Consider the following 20,000-nt stretch of genomic DNA (forward strand, 5'->3'; position numbering starts at 1 on the left):
AATACACGGTATAAAAATAAATAAAACTTGCAAATTAATTAATGCAATGCGGAACTACTGTTCGATACGCGAGTTCATTAGGGACACCTAATCTGTAGTCCGGCTTTAGCTCTGTGAAGCTCTCATTGGTGCATAGGTAGCCGAGGTCCGCCTACTTACAGTAGGTTACAGGTTTTTGTCAGGTCGACGGTCGACTGAGTCAGTCAGAGTCAGCAGCAGCACTAACGACGGTATGGTGAGTGGTGGAGACCCACAAGAGAGGTCTCTAAGATGGCAAGTTTGGGGAAAACTTCGGTTTTCCAGTCAGTTACAGTAGTACAGGTGAGAGAGTGCTGGATAAGACTGTGTCGGCATTGTTTCATCAGTTGGGTATGTGAGTGGAAATACATTGAACATGCTAATGCACATACGACTCCATCACTCAGATGTAGGTCTACCAATCACTGGAACGAGACAAAAAACGTCTCCCTGCATTTCTTACCAGCCTTTAGATACACATCCAAATAGGGCCAACGCTTAAAATTATTTTGTGATGATGGAAAACGGTGTAAACCGTGTGGTGATAACCTTTATGTTAGGGTAACTTGTATTGTGCTCTCACATGAAGAGCTGGCTGTAAGTGTCAAGTGTCAACGCTAACCAGGCTAATAAACAAATCATGCGAACGCTAAAGTCATGTGACTTTTAGTTAGGCTAGTCCGTTTATGAAACGTAACGAGCAATTTTATTTGATTTTTTTTAAAGAAAGCAAAATAGTGTGACATCTTCACAGTCAGTAGATTATTACTTTATGCACACTGAAAAAATGCACTTTCATAAATAAGAGATGCTGTAGGGTTATTTTCAGTTTTATAGCTGATTGTCTTATTTTGTTTACAAGTTACAGATTGAGTCTGCAGATGATGTGGGGTACTTGTTTACTGTTTACATCTGCACACTTCAGGCTGTTGCAGCTAGCTCAGGGGAGAGATTGTGTCACTAGGTAGTAGGCCCTACAGCCTGACACATTCACAATAAAACAATTGATGTCTGAACCGAGGTATGAACCGAACCGTGACTTCTGTGTACCGTTCCACCCCTAACTCATACACACATACTGTATCAATACACATGTACACACACATACACACACACTGTATCAATACACATGTACACACACATACACACATACTGTATACATATGCATATGTACACACACACACATACACACATACTGTATCAATACACATGTACACACACATAGAGACAACAACTGCAGTGAGTTGGGAGAGAGAAAGGAAGAACACATAGGCTACTACTGGCAAATCCTCTCCAATTGTTTACAATTGGACTCTGGGCGTTTGGAAACAGCTGAGGGAGGAGGCTACTTGAAACTGCGAGTTTCGGTCGGTGTGAGCGAGCGGACTTTCAGTTGACAGTAATTAACACCCTTTTGAACAATCTAAGCTGTGCGAACGTCAGAGGGCGGTCTACGCTGATTCATCATTAGTGAGACACGAGGACAGCTGCAGGCAATTCCTGTCAGCATAACAATAGAGGCTGTTGCTGAAGCGTCAGCGTAAGCGTCAGCCCTCGTTTCAGCCGTCCTCGTTTAAGACGGACGCGGTCAAGACAAGCAAGTTTACCTGTGCAAGTTCACCGAGCACAGGCGCCGACAAAGGCAAAAATGTGCCATTCCACCATATCTGTTATCACCGGCCATCGCCGAAAACGGCATCATGCCAAAAGGGGCAGAAATCGCCTTAACCTACAGCAACTTAAACGGTCCTCACCTACAGAAACCTCTTTCTCCATGGGCTTGTGGAACTGTCAATCCGCAGTCAACAAAACGGATTTCATAGCTGGCTATGCCAACCATCTTTCGTTGGAACTCCTTGCTCTCACTGAGACTTGGATCAAACCAGAGAACACAGCCACCCCGGCTGCACTCTCCACTAACCTTACACTATCCCACACCCCTCATCCATCTGGACGAGGAGGTGGGACGGGCCTGCTGATCTCCAACAAATGGAAATTCACCCCGCTACTGCCTTCAAACAAATATGTCTCATTCGAATTCCATGCCATCACAGTGATCGCCCCAGCAAAACTCTACGTGCTGGTCATCTACCGCCCTCCAGGCCAACTAGGCGACTTTTTGGATGAACTTGACACTCTGCTGTCCTCCATCCCTGAGCATGACTGTCCGCTTCTTCTTCTCGGCGATATCAACATCCACTTAGATGCCCCAGGCTCAGCGGACTTTCTGGCCCTGATCCACTCCTTTGACCTCAAACTGGTTCAAAGCCCACCGACACACAAAGCTGGCAAAGAGCTTGACTTAATCTTCACTCGGAACTGCAGCACAGACACCCTCACGGTGACGCCTCTCCATCTTTCTGACCACTTCTTCATCCGGTTCAACGTCAGCCTGACAGAACAGCCTCCGGCTCCTCAGCCGATGGTCACGTTCCGCCGCAACATCCGGAACCTGTCTCCAACGCACTTTTCCTCTGTGGTTGCCTCCGGTCTACCTCCACTCAACACCTTCTCCTCTCTGGAGGTTAATGAGGCCACAGACTCGCTCTGCTCCACACTGAGCTCGTGTCTAGACGAGCTGTGCCCTCTTACCACAAGGCCAGCTCAATCCAAACACTCTCATCCATGGCTAAATGATACCCTCCGATCGCAGCGCACCAGACTCAGAGCCGCGGAGAGGAAATGGCACAAATCCAAACTAACTGATGACCTCAAAAACTACCAGACACTCCTGGCCTCCTTCTCAGCCAGCATCACTGCTGCTAAGACGGCTTTCTACAATGACAAAATCAACAGTGCTACACTCGAAAACTTTTTTCAACCTTCAAATCGCTACTCAACCCTCAGATGCCTCCTCCTCCATCCAGCCTTACTGCAGATACCCTCGCCTCATTTTTTACAAACAAAGTGGCGGCAATCAGCGGTCAATTCTCTACATGCCCACTCAACGCATCGGACTCAGATACCGCACTCCTACAACCTCTAGGGACTGCTAGATCATCTTTTTCAGCATTCACGCCTCTCTCCGAGAATGAAGTATCTAGACTCCTGACATGCAGCCGTCCTACCACATGCTCGCTGGACCCTATACCTACGAGCCTACTTCAGTCCATCAGCCCGACCATCGCACCAGCTATCACACACGTGATTAATGCATCGCTAACCTCCGGCACATTTCCAACAGCGTTCAAAACGGCCCGGGTAACACCGTTACTTAAGAAAGCTTCTCTCAACCCTGCTCAAGTCGAGAACTACCGCCCTGTCTCACTCCTGCCTTTCTTATCCAAAGGCATTGAACGAGCAGTCTCCAAACAGGTCTCTGACTTCCTTTCACAGAACAACCTTCTGGATCCAAATCAGTCTGGGTTCAAAAGCGGCCACTCTACCGAAACGGCTCTGCTGTCTGTAACAGAAGCCTTAAAAGAAGCCAGGGCGACCGCTCGGTCATCAGTACTCATTCTGCTTGACTTATCGGCTGCCTTTGACACGGTTAATCACCGCATCCTTCTCTCTATACTCGCTAACATGGGAATCTCCGGTTCTGCTCTCTCCTGGTTTGAATCCTACCTCACAGGACGCTCGTTTAACGTATCATGGCTTGGTCAGCTATCAGCACCTCACCATCTCACCACAGGGGTCCCCCAGGGCTCAGTACTGGGCCCCCTTCTCTTTGCTATCTACACCACCTCCTTGGGACAGATTATCCGTTCGCATGGCTTCTCATACCACTGCTATGCAGACGACACACAGCTCTATCTGTCCTTTCCACCTGATGACCCCTTGGTTTCAGCACGGATCTCGGATTGCCTCTCAGACATAGCTACATGGATGAAGGCACACCACCTCCAGCTGAACCTCTCAAAGACTGAACTGCTGGTCCTCCCAGCTAAACCTACCATACACCACGACATCAACATCAAATTTGACTCTCTGTCTGTTTCACCTACCAGGACTGCAAGAAATCTAGGAGTTGTTCTCGACAACCAACTAAACTTCTCAGATCATGTTGCCTCAGTCGCCCGGTCATGCCGTTTCGCACTCTACAATATACGGAAAATCAGGACTTACTTAACTCAAGATGCCACCCAACTTCTGGTTCAGGCAATAGTCATCTCACGACTCGACTACTGCAACGCCCTCCTGACAGGTCTCCCAGCCTGCGCAGTGAAACCACTTCAGATGATCCAGAACGCGGCGGCGCGCCTGGTCTACAACCAACCCAAGAGGGCACATGTTACCCCGCTACTCATCCAGCTACATTGGCTACCTATGGCGGCCCGCATCAAATTCAAGGCTCTAACGCTTGCCTACAAAGTAGTCTCCGGTTCTGCTCCCACCTACTTGAATGCCTTCATACAGACATACGCTACCTCCAGACCGCTGCGCTCCTCAGACGAACGACGTCTAGCTCTACCTCCGGTACGCTCAGGCCAATCAAAACTTTTCTCATCTGTTGTTCCTCGCTGGTGGAACACACTGCCAGTTCCTACAAGGGCAGGGACATCCCTCTCCATTTTCAAAAAACTCCTGAAGACCCAGCTCTTTAGAGAACATCTCCTCTCATAGCAACACTTACAACAAGTCTTGCTGATCCTAGCACTCACCAGCCGTCTTAAACTGACACGTAACTGTTAAAAACAGCACTCACTGATGCACTTATTCTTACTGTACTCTAATGTTTTTTTAAATTGTCCTAATATTGTTGAGAATTGCTCTAAACTTAAACTGTTTACCATGTTGTTAGTCGCTTTGGCTAAAAATGCGTCAGCCAAATGTAATGTAATAATAATAGTAATAATAATAATAATAACATACACACATACTGTATCAATACACATGTACACACACATACACACACACTGTATCAATACACATGTACACACACATACACACATACTGTATACATATGCATATGTACACACACACACATACACACATACTGTATCAATACACATGTACACACACATACACACACATACACACATACTGTATCAATACACATGTACACACACATATACATATACTGTCTCAATACACATGTACACACACATACACACATACTGTATCAATACACATGTACACACACATACACACACACTGTATCAATACACATGTACACACACATACACACATACTGTATACATATGCATATGTACACACACACACATACTGTATCAATACACATGTACACACACATACACACATACTGTATCAATACACATGTACACACACATACACACATACTGTATACATATGCATATGTACACACACACACATACACACATACTGTATCAATACACATGTACACACACATACACACATACTGTATACATATGCATATGTACACACACACACATACACACATACTGTATACATATACATGTACACACACACTGCGCAGTCAGCACCCGCTGCCTTATTTGGGTTTTGGGTTGCCAGGTTTTAACCCTATGACAAAACGGTTGAAATTGAAAGTAAGTGATTGTGTATGTGTAGGGTGTATTTCATACACAATCTGGCAACCTGGGAGATGTCAGACTAATAGAAAAAATGAATGGATCAATGATTTTAAAATGAAGTTTGAAGGCCATGCAAATTACGGGAGTTTTCCGGGAGAAATAACAAAACGGGAGGGTGATGGGAGATGACCTTGAAATACGGGAGAACCCGGGAAAAACGGGAGTGTTGACAGGTATGCTCTAGTCCTGTGATATCTATGTGTCATAAAGTCCAAGTGTGTGTGTGTGTGTGTGTCTCACCTGTGATATCTATGTGTCATAAAGTCCAAGTGTGTGTGTATGTGTGTCTCACCTGTGATATCTGTGTGTCATAAAGTCCAACAGTGCGTAGTAGTCCTTCAGCTCCCTCACTCTTCCCATGAGCCTTTGCAGGTGCTCGGCGGTGACCTGATGGCAAGCGTCCACGTAGTGGTCGAAGACGCGGAAACTGGGCGGGTACGAGGCCTGTAGCTCCGCCTTCACCCTCTCCAGGTTCTCCACGATGGCTTTTCCCAGCAGCCCCAGGTGCACGGCCAACCAGGAAGTGTTGCGCTCAGGTGTGTCCAGGTGCACGGCCTGCAGCACGTCCCTCACGCCGTCCCGCACGGCGTCCCGCCAGAAGTCCCTCCACCCCCCCAGCCCCCCCGCCCCTCCCTCCCTCTGCTCCTCCTCCTGCACCACCCGCGCCACCTGCACCAGCAGCTCCTTGTTGCGGGCGGGCAACGCGCTGGACTGACGCACGATGGCGGCCATCTTGGTGCGCAGCGCGCCGTACAGCAGGTGCAGGTCCTTCTCCAGGTGCGCCAGCTCCACAGGTGAGGCGTCCGGCCCCGCCCCCTCCTGCTGCTGATGGAACTCCCGCCGCAGAGACAGCAGGTTCAGGTGTGCCTCCTCCAACACCTCCAGCTCAATCAGCTTATTAATCTGCATCACTGATACACACACACACACACACACACACACAGAGGCAGGGGTGGATTCTTGGTGAGGATGTACTGTATGTGTGTGTGTGTGTGTATGTTGCGGCCTTTTCAAGAGTTTCCAATTGTTCTACGTTCAACACTTCAAGGCCGTGGGCAAAAATGCTAAGATATAAATAACATTTGTCAAGACATAGCAAATGATTTAGAACATAAACAAACTTAGGAAAAGGACCAAAATGGCTTCAAAATTCCAGCCCCTAATTCTTGTTCACAAGCAATTATCATATTATATACAGTACATTAGTAGCCATTGCCATGCAGAAATCTAAGAGTAAGTTCAAAACACTTACTCAGTTAAATGTAACAATAAATTAAATAATAAAGTCAACACATACATTGTTTTTTTCCTTTTTTTTTTTTAAATAGTCCATAGAAGTCAAAAAGTTCCAAAAAGTGACAAAAGTTCCAAAGCTATCCTAATGTATGTACTGTAACTGTTCAAAAAGTGTATGTTACATAATGAGATGTAGAGCATGTCTATGTCACTATCAGTTTACATGCTGAGTCAGAGTTTCATGTTGCATAATGAGATGTAGAGCATGTCTATGTCACTATCAGTTTACATGCTTTACAAGTCAGAGTTTCAAGCACATGACTCTGTTGAAGGCCAACTTTTACTGTTGCCTTTCCAGCAGGAAGCAGATTTTGCTGATAGGTTTTTCCAATTAATTTGTTCCTGTCTTGACACAAACTCGTGGAACAAGTGCTGTATGCTACAGTGCTGTAATATATAATATGCTGTATGGCGTATGCTACAGTGCTGTAATATATAATATGATGTATGCTACAGTGCTGTAATATATAATATGCTGTATGGCGTATGCAGTGCTGTAATATATAATATGCTGTATGCTACAGTGCTGTAATATATAATATGCTGTATGGCGTATGCTACAGTGCTGTAATGTATAATATGCTGTATGCTACAGTGCTGTAATATATAATATGCTGTATGGCGTATACAGTGCTGTAATATATAATATGCTGTATGGCGTATGCTACAGTGCTGTAATATATAATATGCTGTATGGCGTATGCTACAGTGCTGTAATATATAATATGGCGTATGCTACAGTGATGTAATATATAATATGCTGTATGACGTATGCTACAGTGCTGTAATATATAATATGCTGTATGGCGTATACAGTGCTGTAATATATAATATGCTGTATGGCGTATGCTACAGTGCTGTAATATATAATATGCTGTATGGCGTATGCAGTGCTGTAATATATAATATGCTGTATGCTACAGTGCTGTAATATATAATGCGCTGTATGGCGTATACAGTGCTGTAATATATAATATGCTGTATGCTGCAGTGCTGTAATATATAATGTGCTGTATGGCGTATGCTACAGTGCTGTAATATATAATATGCTGTATGCTACAGTGCTGTAATATATAATATGCTGTATGGCGTATGCTACAGTGCTGTAATATATAATATGTTGTATGCTACAGTGCTGTAATATATAATATGCTGTATGGCGTATGCTACAGTGATGTAATATATAATATGCTGTATGGCGTATGCTACAGTGCTGTAATATATAATATGCTGTATGGCGTATGCAGTGCTGTAATATATAATATGCTGTATGGCGTATGCAGTGCTGTAATATATAATATGCTGTATGCTACAGTGCTGTAATATATAATATGCTGTATGGCGTATGCTACAGTGCTGTAATATATAATATGCTGTATGGCGTATGCTGCAGTGCTGTAATATATAATATGCTGTATGGCGTATGCAGTGCTGTAATATATAATATGCTGTATGGCGTATGCAGTGCTGTAATATATAATATGCTGTATGCTACAGTGCTGTAATATATAATATGCTGTATGGCGTATGCTACAGTGCTGTAATATATAATATGCTGTATGGCGTATGCTGCAGTGCTGTAATATATAATATGCTGTATGGCGTATGCAGTGCTGTAATATATAATATGCTGTATGCTACAGTGCTGTAATATATAATATGCTGTATGGCGTATGCTACAGTGCTGTGATATGGCGTATGCTACAGTGCTGTAATATATAATATGCTGTATGGCGTATGCTACAGTGCTGTAATATATAATATGCTGTATGGCATATGCTACAGTGATGTAATATATAATATGCTGTATGGCGTATGCTACAGTGCTGTAATATATAATATGCTGTATGGCGTATGCTACAGTGCTGTAATATATAATATGCTGTATGACAGTGCTGTAATATATAATATGCTGTATGGCGTATGCAGTGCTGTAATATATAATATGCTGTATGCTACAGTGCTGTAATATATAATATGCTGTATGGCGTATGCTACAGTGCTGTAATATATAATAGTGCTGTAATATATAATATGCTGTATGGCGTATGCTGCAGTGCTGTAATATATAATATGCTGTATGGCGTATGCTACAGTGCTGCTTTTGGGAATCTGCCATCGCCTCAGTGATGCGTCCAACAGGCCAAGACTTTCTCGGAGCGGATTCATCAACGATGAGGACCACGTCCCCAACAGCAAAGTTCCGCCGAGTCTTATTTCACTTGTGCCGTTCTTGCAACATGGGCAGGTATTCCTTGACCCATCTTCTCCAGAACAAGTCTGCAATGTACTGATCTTGACCCATCTTCTCCAGAACAAGTCTGCAATGTACTGATCTTGACCCATCTTCTCCAGAACAAGTCTGCAATGTACTGATCTTGCCTCCAACATCTCCTGGCGTAGAGGTCCTCCTTCCGGAACAACCCAGGTGGCAAGATGGGTTTGACCTTTAGCTGGAGCAAGTGATTAGGGGTTAAAGCTTCAATATCATTGGGATCATCAGAAGAAGGGGTGATTTGGGCGGTCATTCAAGATCGCCTCTACCTCACAGAAGACTGTCTGCAAGGCCTCATCGTCCAAGACTTGTTGTTCGACAACAGAGCACAATACTCTCTTAGCCTCCTGCACCAAGTGCTCCCACACCTGCGATGAGCGCCATGCGGGGGTTGAACATCCATTTTATTCCGTCCTGCATCAGGTTGTTTTGAATTTTGCTTTGATTCAATTCAGATATGGCTTGTTTTAACTCACGGTGTGAGCTGACGAAGTTAGTTCCATTGTCAGATCGGATTTCCTTCACTTGTCCTCTACTGGCAAATACTACAGCAGAAACCATTTTTGAAACGTTGAATGAATTGGTGGTTTCCAATGAAATAGACTGGACCAAGTGTGTATAAGCACTGACGGAGCTCAGGCCATGGTGGGGAGACTCAACGGAGTTGTGAGAAAGGTCAAAGCCGTAGCTTCGCAGGCCACAGCTGTCCATTGCTGCCTACACAGAGAGGCATTGGCGACAAAAATGATGCCTGCAAAGTTGAAGACCGTTTTAGATGAAGCAGTGAAAATGGTCAATTTCATAAAAAGTCGTCCACTGCAGTCACGTCTGTTTTCTATATGATGTGCAGAGATGTGGAGCGAGCACCAACAGCTTCTTCTGCATGCCAAAGTCTGGTGGCTTTCGCGTGGTAAGGTGCTCACTCGACTTGTTGAACCACGAGACAAACTCAGGACATTTTTCGTTGACTCCTGGTTTGAGTTGTCCGACCGATTCTGTGACTTCGAGTGGCTCTGCAATTTGGCATATTTGGCGGACATATTCGGCTACTTAAACGGACTCAATCTATCCCTACATGGGAAAGCTGTGACAACATTTCATGTCCACAGTAAGATCGAGGGCACAATCAGAAAGCTCGAGCTGTGGGACAGAAGAGTCGGTCAAAACAATTACGAGTCATTTGACAGTCTGTGCGAATTTCTCAACAAAGAGGAACGGCAGATTCCGAGTTCTGTGGCAGATTCCATCAACATAGCTGGATACAGAATCCATTTGTCTCAAGTTCAAGGGAACAAGACAGCCTTGTGGAGTTATCTTGCGATACTGCTTTAAAACTTGTCTTCACACAGAAGGACATTTGTGGATGTATACACACTCAGAACACACAAGACATTGATGTCAAACAAGGCACTGATGTTTCTGAGGCCTTTTGCCACTAACCTGACTCCGCCAGATGGATTTGCTCCGCATATCCATCTGGGAACTTTTCATTGAAGAACTTTTGGGAAGGGGCGGACATACTGGTTAGCTGATTGGATAAACCATCTGTCTATCACCACCTTTGTTGGTTATCGACGGGCCAAATCTACCAATTAGATGAACAAAGTATTCTTCTAATGCCGTTTAACATACAATTAAGTTAGGTAACGTGACATACGTTAAGATGTTTTAACTTACCATTTATGAACCTAATCAACGACAATTCCCATCAAGTTTTCACGGTAGGCCCTACACTTCTGAAGATAGTATATTCCTCCATTATGAACTGGAATCAGCCGTGGAGGATGTCTGTGTCGTTCATTCCTCCCAGCTGCATGGCTGAGACTCATAGCTTCACAGTTTACCCAGGAATACTTTCTAATTTGAATAAAACTTGCGCGATAGCTATGCTCATCTCTGTGGATGCCGTCATGTTGTTCGTTGCGTCACACCTCAACCCGCCTCAAAGCCAACGCTGGACGTTCGTTTGGTGAACTGCTCCAAATTTTCTTTAACGGAAAGTATCCAGACTGATCTGCGAGTGAAACCCTGAAGCTCGCGAGATCAGGATGGTCTCACGAGGCTATTTTGCCACCACATATCTGTGTGAAACTGGGTTTTCAGTGCTTGTGGCATTAAAAACAAAGTATAGGAATAAACTGAATGTTGAGTCTGACAGTGTTTCCTCTACGTTTATTTCAGCATGGCGGCCCGCCACGGTTTAATTAATACCCCCACGGTATCAGAATCAGGGCAAACGCACATTGAGAACTTTGAAAAAGCACTGGTAGTTTACTTACAAGACGATTTATACAGACAGTATCTTCACGAAGTTTAGCGTTTGCAGCCATGTTGAATTTAGTCACGATAAGTCGAGCGACGAGTAAGAATGAACAGGTATCAGGATCCAAAAGGGATCAGATTCCAAAAATAATACTGTGGAAATGCATGGATTCCAGTTTCTTCCAGTAGCAGCAACTGGAATCCATGCATTTCCATGGAATTATTCCCCTATATATTATTACCCTTGTTCTAGGCAGCCGAAACACAAACGTTTGGTCTTTTTCCTTGTTGGGTTTCTGTTTGAATGAATCACACAGTTCAATAGAATGGGCTTGTCACAGAAAAGACAATGGATTTGTGTTGCATGTCTTTGAGTGGTTATACAGTAACTTGGCTGTGGTCTATTATTAGTCTGTTCTGATACAGGGACAACAGCAGTAGCAAAGTTGGCTTTAGAGTTGTACACTGGGTTTGTTGTTTTAACAGTTACCCGTTCTTTTGGGTTCTGGGCCTCTCCAAAGACAGGATCCAATGCGGCTTTTCCAAAAACTCTAGCAGGTCCTTCAGCGTTGGTCTGCGATCGTGTTTTTCTCCAAAATGTTGAAGACTGCCACTCTCCATTTATCTCTCAATCTGAAGGCTCACAAGCTTTTCCAGTTCATTAATAAAACCAGCTTCATTCATGGTATTAAAACAGCTCCTTAGGAATAATGCATAGGATCTTAATGCAAAAGCATCATCTGACTTAATGATTGACCAATTCAGTGCTTTATTAACAAATGCAGAGGTGATCTTTACTCTGTTTCCAAAGTTCCATTCTAGTTGTTGCTTTGCTTCAGCATATGCGGTTTTTCGATGGATGTGCATGCAGCTCTGCACCAAGTTCTTGAGCTGACCAGCTGTGAACTGCTCTAAATAATGAAGTTGTCGGTTTTGGTTTCAATTCCTTGCAAAAATGCTTTGATAAAAGATCTAAAATGCAGAGGGTCACCATCAAAAATTATTTTCACAGGCGGAAGAGAAGACATTCTCTGTTTTATAAGGACTTCAGTGATATCATTTTCCCATCATCTCTATTAGAGCAGCGGTTCCCAAACTTTTTTTCCCGCGGACCACCTTCTACATCCTGACTCGGCTCGCGTACCCCCACCATCCGACACATAAAAAAGTAACACATTCTATTGACGCATTCCAGGCATCGTGTTTAATTAGCCGCCCTACATGATAACATAATCAAAATGTGCAACTGGTCTATGAGCTCTCACGCTAAACAGTGTGGAGAACCACATTAGAATGATTAGAATAGATACTGTAGCACCTCACTGCAAACCACGCACTGTGGCTTTGGGCAGTCTGTCTCCCAATCCACGTGAAGCCTAGGACTATATGCCTCATCATACTTTCGTTTTCTTCGTGCAGTCTTTTCTGTCTCGTCCTTTCTTTTATCCCCCTGCGCTCCACCTTCACCTCCACCAGTCTGCCCCCCACCCCATCGTTACCTGTGTCCTGCTCTGTTTCTCTCGCTTCTCCTCTTCGATTGCTGGTTAGAAGTAGGCTGCAGGCAGGCAGCTGGTGGATACATAACTAAGGTAAGGTAAAAGCAACGAACGAAATGCAGTGTTGAAACACGTGTATGAAACGTATTAAATATGCAAACACCGGTATAAACAATGCCCCCCCCCCCCCACCCCCCCCGAAAAAAAATCTCCCGTTTTTGACAGGTATGGATAAAACTAGATGTACCGCGTAGCGGTACAAAATATGACCGCCGCTCAGTCCTGCACATCCATTCCGCGAAAATAAATCATATTAATGAATTTGTCTCCATCTTCTACTCCATCCCCCACTCTTGAAACTTTTGTGTATGCTTGTTTGGAATGTGTGTTTGCACACATTCCGCACACAAAGTAGCCTACTGGCGCTGCAAAGGTGAATAGATTTGTTTCTGGGCCAAAAAATCTGTAACATTGTTATAAAACCTTTAAAATCTCTAAACAATCACAAGTAGGGCAGTTCATCATAGTCCATCCATTGCAACTGGACTGATGAAAGGTACACCTGTAGGCTACATTGTATTTGGGAAAAGCAGAAGGTAGCAGCATAATGTATTTATTTATTTATTATTAAACTAAAACAATCCCTGTCAGTTCCATGCAGTTTTCAACAGCTATCAAGAAGAGAGGTCATGTCATGGATTTTTGTGAATGTTTCTTCTTCTACATATGCATAGGTTTAGTCATCTAGTTCAAATTATATTCAGCTTTATTGTCAATGCACAAATTAAATACCAGTAGTCTAAAACAAAATGCCGTTTTACCCAGTGGTGCAAATAACTGACATGTCCAAAAGGGCCTTCATGAAATGCGTTGCGAGACTGTTCATACACATTTTAACGGGCAAAGTTGAAGAGCTACTCTCCGTTATTGTTTGTGCAAATAATATGCTGATTCATGTTCCCTTGCATTTTGCAACCATGAGGTCCATGGTTAAGCTCAATCTTTTGACGCAATCTTTTGATTTTCACCCAGCCTAGTCCATGGTAGGCGCCCGATAGAAATATTGTTTAATTTTGCGATTGAGATATCCACGCACTGGCGCCCCCCCTGCGACGTGTTCGCCCCCCGGTTTTAGAGCTATTCTAAATGCAAAAATGCATAGACATTGCATGACAAAACCGTGACTGTTAACAAACTATAAGCTATATAAGGTAGGCCCTATGCTAGGCCTATTACACAACACAAATTGTCACCAGGCTATGCTGGCGACCCAAATAAAATATCCGTTGGGACCAATGGCTTACACCTTACAGTATCAAGCTGCCACCTCTTGGCGAAAAGTTAATAGTTTTGCATATCAGTAGTAATACATTTCACGTAGCTGTGAATCACGGAAAGGGCGAATGAAGTGGACACTTCTAAATGGAACCCAACCCACTGTACAGTAACTCAAGGTCTGTGGCTAAAGCAGCCATAATGAAAGCGTTATCATTGTTTGGATACTTCACACACACGTGTTTTTTAATCGCATAGACTACAACTACCAAGCTGGAATCAAAGCACATCGACTCCCCTCTCACACCCTAAACACGCACTTCGAACAAACAAAAAGCGCCTCAGTCTCACGGAATAGCCATAGGCAAAACTGTATCTGACCGGTGTAACGTTGGTATTAAATCATCCATCGCAAAGAATGATTTTTGTAGCACGTGCAACAAATATGTGTAGGTACAGCCCTGCCCTGAATACATCTCAACGTGCGCTCTAAAACATCTGGTTTAAATGGAGATGTAGATCATCACGGGATCATAGACAGGTTATCTTTCAGGTAGCCTAGGCCTATATATTTTCCATTAAAAAACCATCACGTAGCGAACGTGTTGTGGCTAACTCACTTAGCTCCTGTTAGTAGCCTAGGTTATGGTCATAAGCAAATGAGATGACAGTCGAAAGATACAATTAGTGCTGTTATCGATTTGCTTGGTAGCCTATAAACGCATTTATGGTTTTCTACAAATACATCAATAATCAAATTGGCCTCCATCACTCAACCATGCTAACGGTAACATTATTTTACCTACGTTCTGCTATTGATAGGATTAACGTAGCCTACCTGCAGTAAAAAACAAGCATGTCCGATAAACATTCTCAGATTTATTTCGGCTTCAAGAGGAAATGGGAATTACATTTCATGCAGAAATCATCCTACCCTTAGACGTTCTCTGCGGTAAACTACTGTAGCCTACAGTCTTGTCCTTATAGGAAGCATAGTGTCTTTCTAACCCACTTTAGATTAACTTCCAACAAAATTACGTCTCACTGCAACGATGCGCCATCTAGTGGACAAACGACTACTTATCGCCAATACTGGAAATGCAGCCATGATGATGATGATGACTATTTATTTTGGCTTTCTTTTAATCCTACTGAATTTGTAATTATGTATCAGCCGTTCTAATACCGATAGTATGTGGGTGCCTGTGTGTGTGTGTGCATGTGTATATGTGTGCACCACCATCTACAGGCCAATGAGTGTAGAGTCACTAAATGTACACATAACTTAATTTTTTAGACCCCCCCATGGATGAAATTCTACGAAACTTGGCATACCCCCAGAGAATGTCAGGTTAATCATACACATAAAATTTGGTGCAGTTCTGAACGTCTTTACTGAAGAGAGGGGCGATTAAAGCAGAATGATATTGCATTTTCATTTTTTACCGGGGGGGTGCAAATCACAAATGAGTGATTATGGGCTAAGTTGATGTGGGCCCTTGAGACCAACATACCATAAAAATTTCTTCATCCTCGGTGCCACGGTTCAGGTAGTTATTTAGGAAAAACTGCATTTTTTGGGTTTCGGGGGGCCCAGCGCGGAGGGGGAGTGGCCCCCGGGGACCAAACGAAATTTTTCCGTAAAAGTCTAGTGGGGCTACATACCCACCAAATTTCATGTGCCCCGGTGTTTCGGTGCCCCAGGTATCGTTGACCAAAATTTCAGGAAGTAGATGACGGGGAAAAAAAAAAAAAAAAAAAAAAAAAAACTTTGACAATCCCTATATGACCGCTTCGCTAGCTTCGCTAGCGGCGGTCATAATAAATGTTCAAAAAAAATGTACAAGTCGAAGAAAATCTTTCTGGGATCATAGAAGAGATAAGTGTCTTGCAATGTTCATTAATGATTTTAGCGCATTATTGTCAAACGTGACCTGAGAGCTAGGGGGATAGTTAGCAAGGATCTCTCTTCAGATGTAAAAGTTTGAGATGGTTGCTTAGCCTATTTCTAAATGACATTGAACCCAAATAGTAGGCCTAAATGACCAAAATCCCACAGCCTAGGTAGGTTAGGTGCAAGTGAGCAAATCAACTTGATATTAGCCTATTATTATGTGTTACTTGAACTAGCAGCCATGTTTATAGCACGACAGCTGCGCTTACGTGTGTGTGAGGAGAAAAGACGCACAGCCACAGGTTAGGGGAGGAGGCGCTAGAAGCATGCCTTGTGCACACGCATGTTACTTCAAAAGAACACGGTCATTCTCAAAAGTATCAATACTAATAAAATTAGGCATTGTGACATTTTTAATGTCAGGGTATTGCGATACTTTTGTTGTATCGGTGCACCGTGCAACACTACATGAGATGTACAGTATTTCGTAATATCTTTATTCTAATTATGTTTACCATTGTAATCGTGCAATTTGTAATGTTTTGCATGGACGTGCGCTTATGTGCGTTCATGAATGATAGAAGGATGGTGCGTGCACCTGCCAATATGACTGTTGACAATGCGCTCTTAAAATAACATATAAACAACTCGCCATAGACTTCTGACCAGGTGTACAACAGCGATATTTAGACAATGCGCCAGGCCCCTCCCTAGGTTGTTAATTGCCACACCCCTGGGTGCATTGTTTAAAAAATAAACATGCAAAATACCGAATTAAACTTTGCGCGGGTGGAAAACGAGTTTTACGCCATGCGCTGGTGTGCAAAATACAGCCCTTCATCTCCCGTACCCCCTAGTGGCAGCACGCGTACCACAGTTTGGGAATCCCTGTATTAGAGCATTGTTGCCAAAATAAAGTTTGGTGACTTAAATAAAGTGCTGTTTTTTTTCAAATAGAAAATAAAGTGCTGGTATAATATAAAAAGGTTTCTAAATGTATAAAAAGTGCAATGATAAAAGAATAAAGTAACATAGTGATATTGCACTATCAGAGGCAGCAGCATGCAGTCCAGTGAGGATCCCGTGGAGGTCCGGGGTGCAAAGGGGGCAATCCGGTGCAGGAAGTGCAGGCGCTGCTGTGCTTTTTTTGCCAGGGAGGTTGTGTTAAGGGCCCAGGTTAGCAGGGAGGTTGTGTTAAGGGCCCAGGTTAGCAGGGAGGTTGTGTTAAGGGCCCAGGTTAGCAGGGAGGTTGTGTTAAGGGCCCAGGTTAGCAGGGAGGTTGTGTTAAGGGCCCAGGTTAGCAGGGAGGTTGTGTTAAGGGACCAGGTTAGTTTGTCGGTGATTTGCCAGGGAGGTTGTGTTAAGGGACCAGGTTAGTTTGTCTGTGATTTGCCAGGGAGGTTGTGTTAAGGGCCCAGGTTAGCAGGGAGGTTGTGTTAAGGGCCCAGGTTAGCAGGGAGGTTGTGTTAAGGGCCCAGGTTAGCAGGGAGGTTGTGTTAAGGGCCCAGGTTAGCAGGGAGGTTGTGTTAAGGGACCAGGTTAGTTTGTCGGTGATTTGCCAGGGAGGTTGTGTTAAGGGCCCAGGTTAGCAGGGAGGTTGTGTTAAGGGACCAGGTTAGTTTGTCGGTGATTTGCCAGGGAGGTTGTGTTAAGGGACCAGGTTAGTTTGTCTGTGATTTGCCAGGGAGGTTGTGTTAAGGGCCCAGGTTAGCAGGGAGGTTGTGTTAAGCGCCCAGGGAGGTTGTGTTAAGGGACCAGGTTAGTTTGTCGGTGATTTGCACCCCTCAGGAACTTGTTGCTATTGACGACCTGCAGTGTCATTGATGAGGACAGCAGACTCCCGATGGTGTGTGTGTGTGTGTGTGCAGTGCAGTGTCATTGATGAGGAGAGGGGAAAGTGTTCATTTCTTTAAATGTACATACTGTGTACTTCTTATGGTCATTTGTGATTTTTTGTATACATGTGTACGTATCTCTTGTGTCTTTGGCCTGTATATTCAGAGTATCCTTTGTTTATCCTTGAATTCAATGAAAGGCTGTCTAGAGGCCTTTTGCCCATCACCAGGGGCCTGTACTACGAAGGGAGCTTAACCTACCCAGATGTAACCCAGGGTTACTTTGTTAAACCGGGGTTGACAAAACCTGGTTATCTTAAGTGGTGTTAATCGGTACTACGACGCTGATTATGAAGTTGATTTGTTGAGCCGGGGTTAACCTCATTGGAGTTTGTGCTCGTTCACATAAAAGGGGCGGGTTGCAGCGCAAATCACCACTTTCAATGATGACGCGATCACCTTATTTTACGGATGAGGAATGCACAATTATTATGACAAGTTATGAGGAATTAAAAACCACTCTATGACAAAAATCAAATACATCGGCAGTGAACAAAGCAAGTCAAGGCTGTTGTCAACGTATTGCAGATCGGGTGGCGTAAATGCCTAAAAGTAAAGTTTTATTTCCACATGTTCTTCAAATATGTTTTACGGAGGATTAATAGCTTGCGGAATGTATGAAATGAGTTGAAATAATTAAATTGCCTATTTTGAGTTCATAGAAATGCCTACAGATGCAACACAATTTAGAAGTGGGCATATAGATTACAGTAATTGAATGTTTAAGTAGCCCCCATTGACTGATTTAGTGTAACATTTCAGATGCAACACCATTGCCAAACACACATGGCAGCAGGTGAAAACAAACACGTTATTCAGAATAGTGGTTTATATAGTCATAGCTTGCATTAATATTTCTTAATTATGAAAACATGTAGGCCTAGTATGCTTATAGCCTTCACTTGGCCTCTGTTTTACAGCTAACAAGAAAAAGGTGTCTTTGAACACTACTGTAAGGCACCAGAGTGTTTTACAGTAGCAGAGGAGTTGGCTATCGCAAATAATAGTGGAAGGCCGATTATGGAGGGGGTTGAGGGAGGCATTCGGTCGGATGGTGCTGTGGAAATGTGTAGCCTTTATGTGCAGGGTACAGTAATATGCCATTCAATTCAACAAGTTTGTTAAAATGGTGATTTTAATTTAATAGGCCTACTGTAGGCTATGTTCGATTTATTTTAGGCTATTCTTGCTCAGATGTTCAGCATACTGTAGGCTAGGCCTATGTCCGATTTATTTTTGGACATACAGTATTCTTGCTCAGATGTTCAGCATCACCGATTAGATGGAATACATGAATGTCCACGTAAGGGCATTGCTATGACGGGTGACATTAGTGACTTCTGCCTAGATCATCTGACAAAGATAACGAATTCCTTCGGCGGACAATCTATAATCTATACCTCGGTTGAAACATATCCACCTTTCGTAGTACGGGTTAATCGGGAAGTTACGCCACACGTGATCAAGTTACTCTCGAAGTTGCCCAGATAAGCCAGTAACCCCGCTTCGTAGTACAGGCCCCAGGTGTCAAATGTCAATGTTTGTAAAAACAGTATGTGGCCAGGCCTCTGCAGAACTTTTTAATAGTTTTAATTAAAGGACAATAGAAGCTGACCAGACTTGATGGCACCAAAAAGCCACATCCCCTCCCCCCACACCTTTACATTGCATATTCATAGTAGGTCACTCCTTCTCTTTGTGTGTAACTTAAATATGGTAGACTTGATTTTGTATAGTCAGAGAATACTGGTGAAACCCATGATGGGGTGACACAAACATGCATATCTCCCTAGAGGGGCACTGGCCCCTCATTGAAAAGAATAAAAGCCTGGATCCTGATTTTCCATCGTCCTGACTGAGTCTCCAGAGAAATGTGGTAGTAAAAATATGCTATCAGAGGTGTCTGATGGCCAAGATTTCCTGAAGTCAACAATGATCTCCTTTGTCTTGCCAACACTGAGGATCAGGTTGTTGACTTGTAACGTGACCGAAACCAGGATATAAATCATTCTAGCTATGCCAGCTATTTTTTGTATTTGGGAAAGGAGACTAGAGTTCGCCAGCAATTTT

General features: G+C 43.6%; 1 protein-coding gene across 2 annotated transcripts in view; it reads right to left on the reverse strand.

The window, feature by feature from the left end:
- exoc3l4 (exocyst complex component 3-like 4) overlaps positions 1-20,000 on the reverse strand; it is a 79,236-nt gene that overhangs the window by 54,306 nt on the left and 4,930 nt on the right. For both annotated transcript variants that reach the window (XM_076295657.1, XM_076295656.1), the window contains exon 5: positions 5,830-6,448. In XM_076295657.1, the coding sequence (XP_076151772.1) occupies positions 5,830-6,448 (619 nt within the window). The remainder of the gene's footprint in view (positions 1-5,829; positions 6,449-20,000) is intronic.

Source organism: Alosa pseudoharengus, unplaced genomic scaffold (assembly GCF_046254945.1).
Source record: "Alosa pseudoharengus isolate Yale_2024_CS ecotype anadromous, Long Island Sound unplaced genomic scaffold, YU_APseudo_1.1 YU_APseudo_1.1_scf_2, whole genome shotgun sequence".
In the NCBI taxonomy this organism is placed as follows: domain Eukaryota; kingdom Metazoa; phylum Chordata; class Actinopteri; order Clupeiformes; family Clupeidae; genus Alosa; species Alosa pseudoharengus.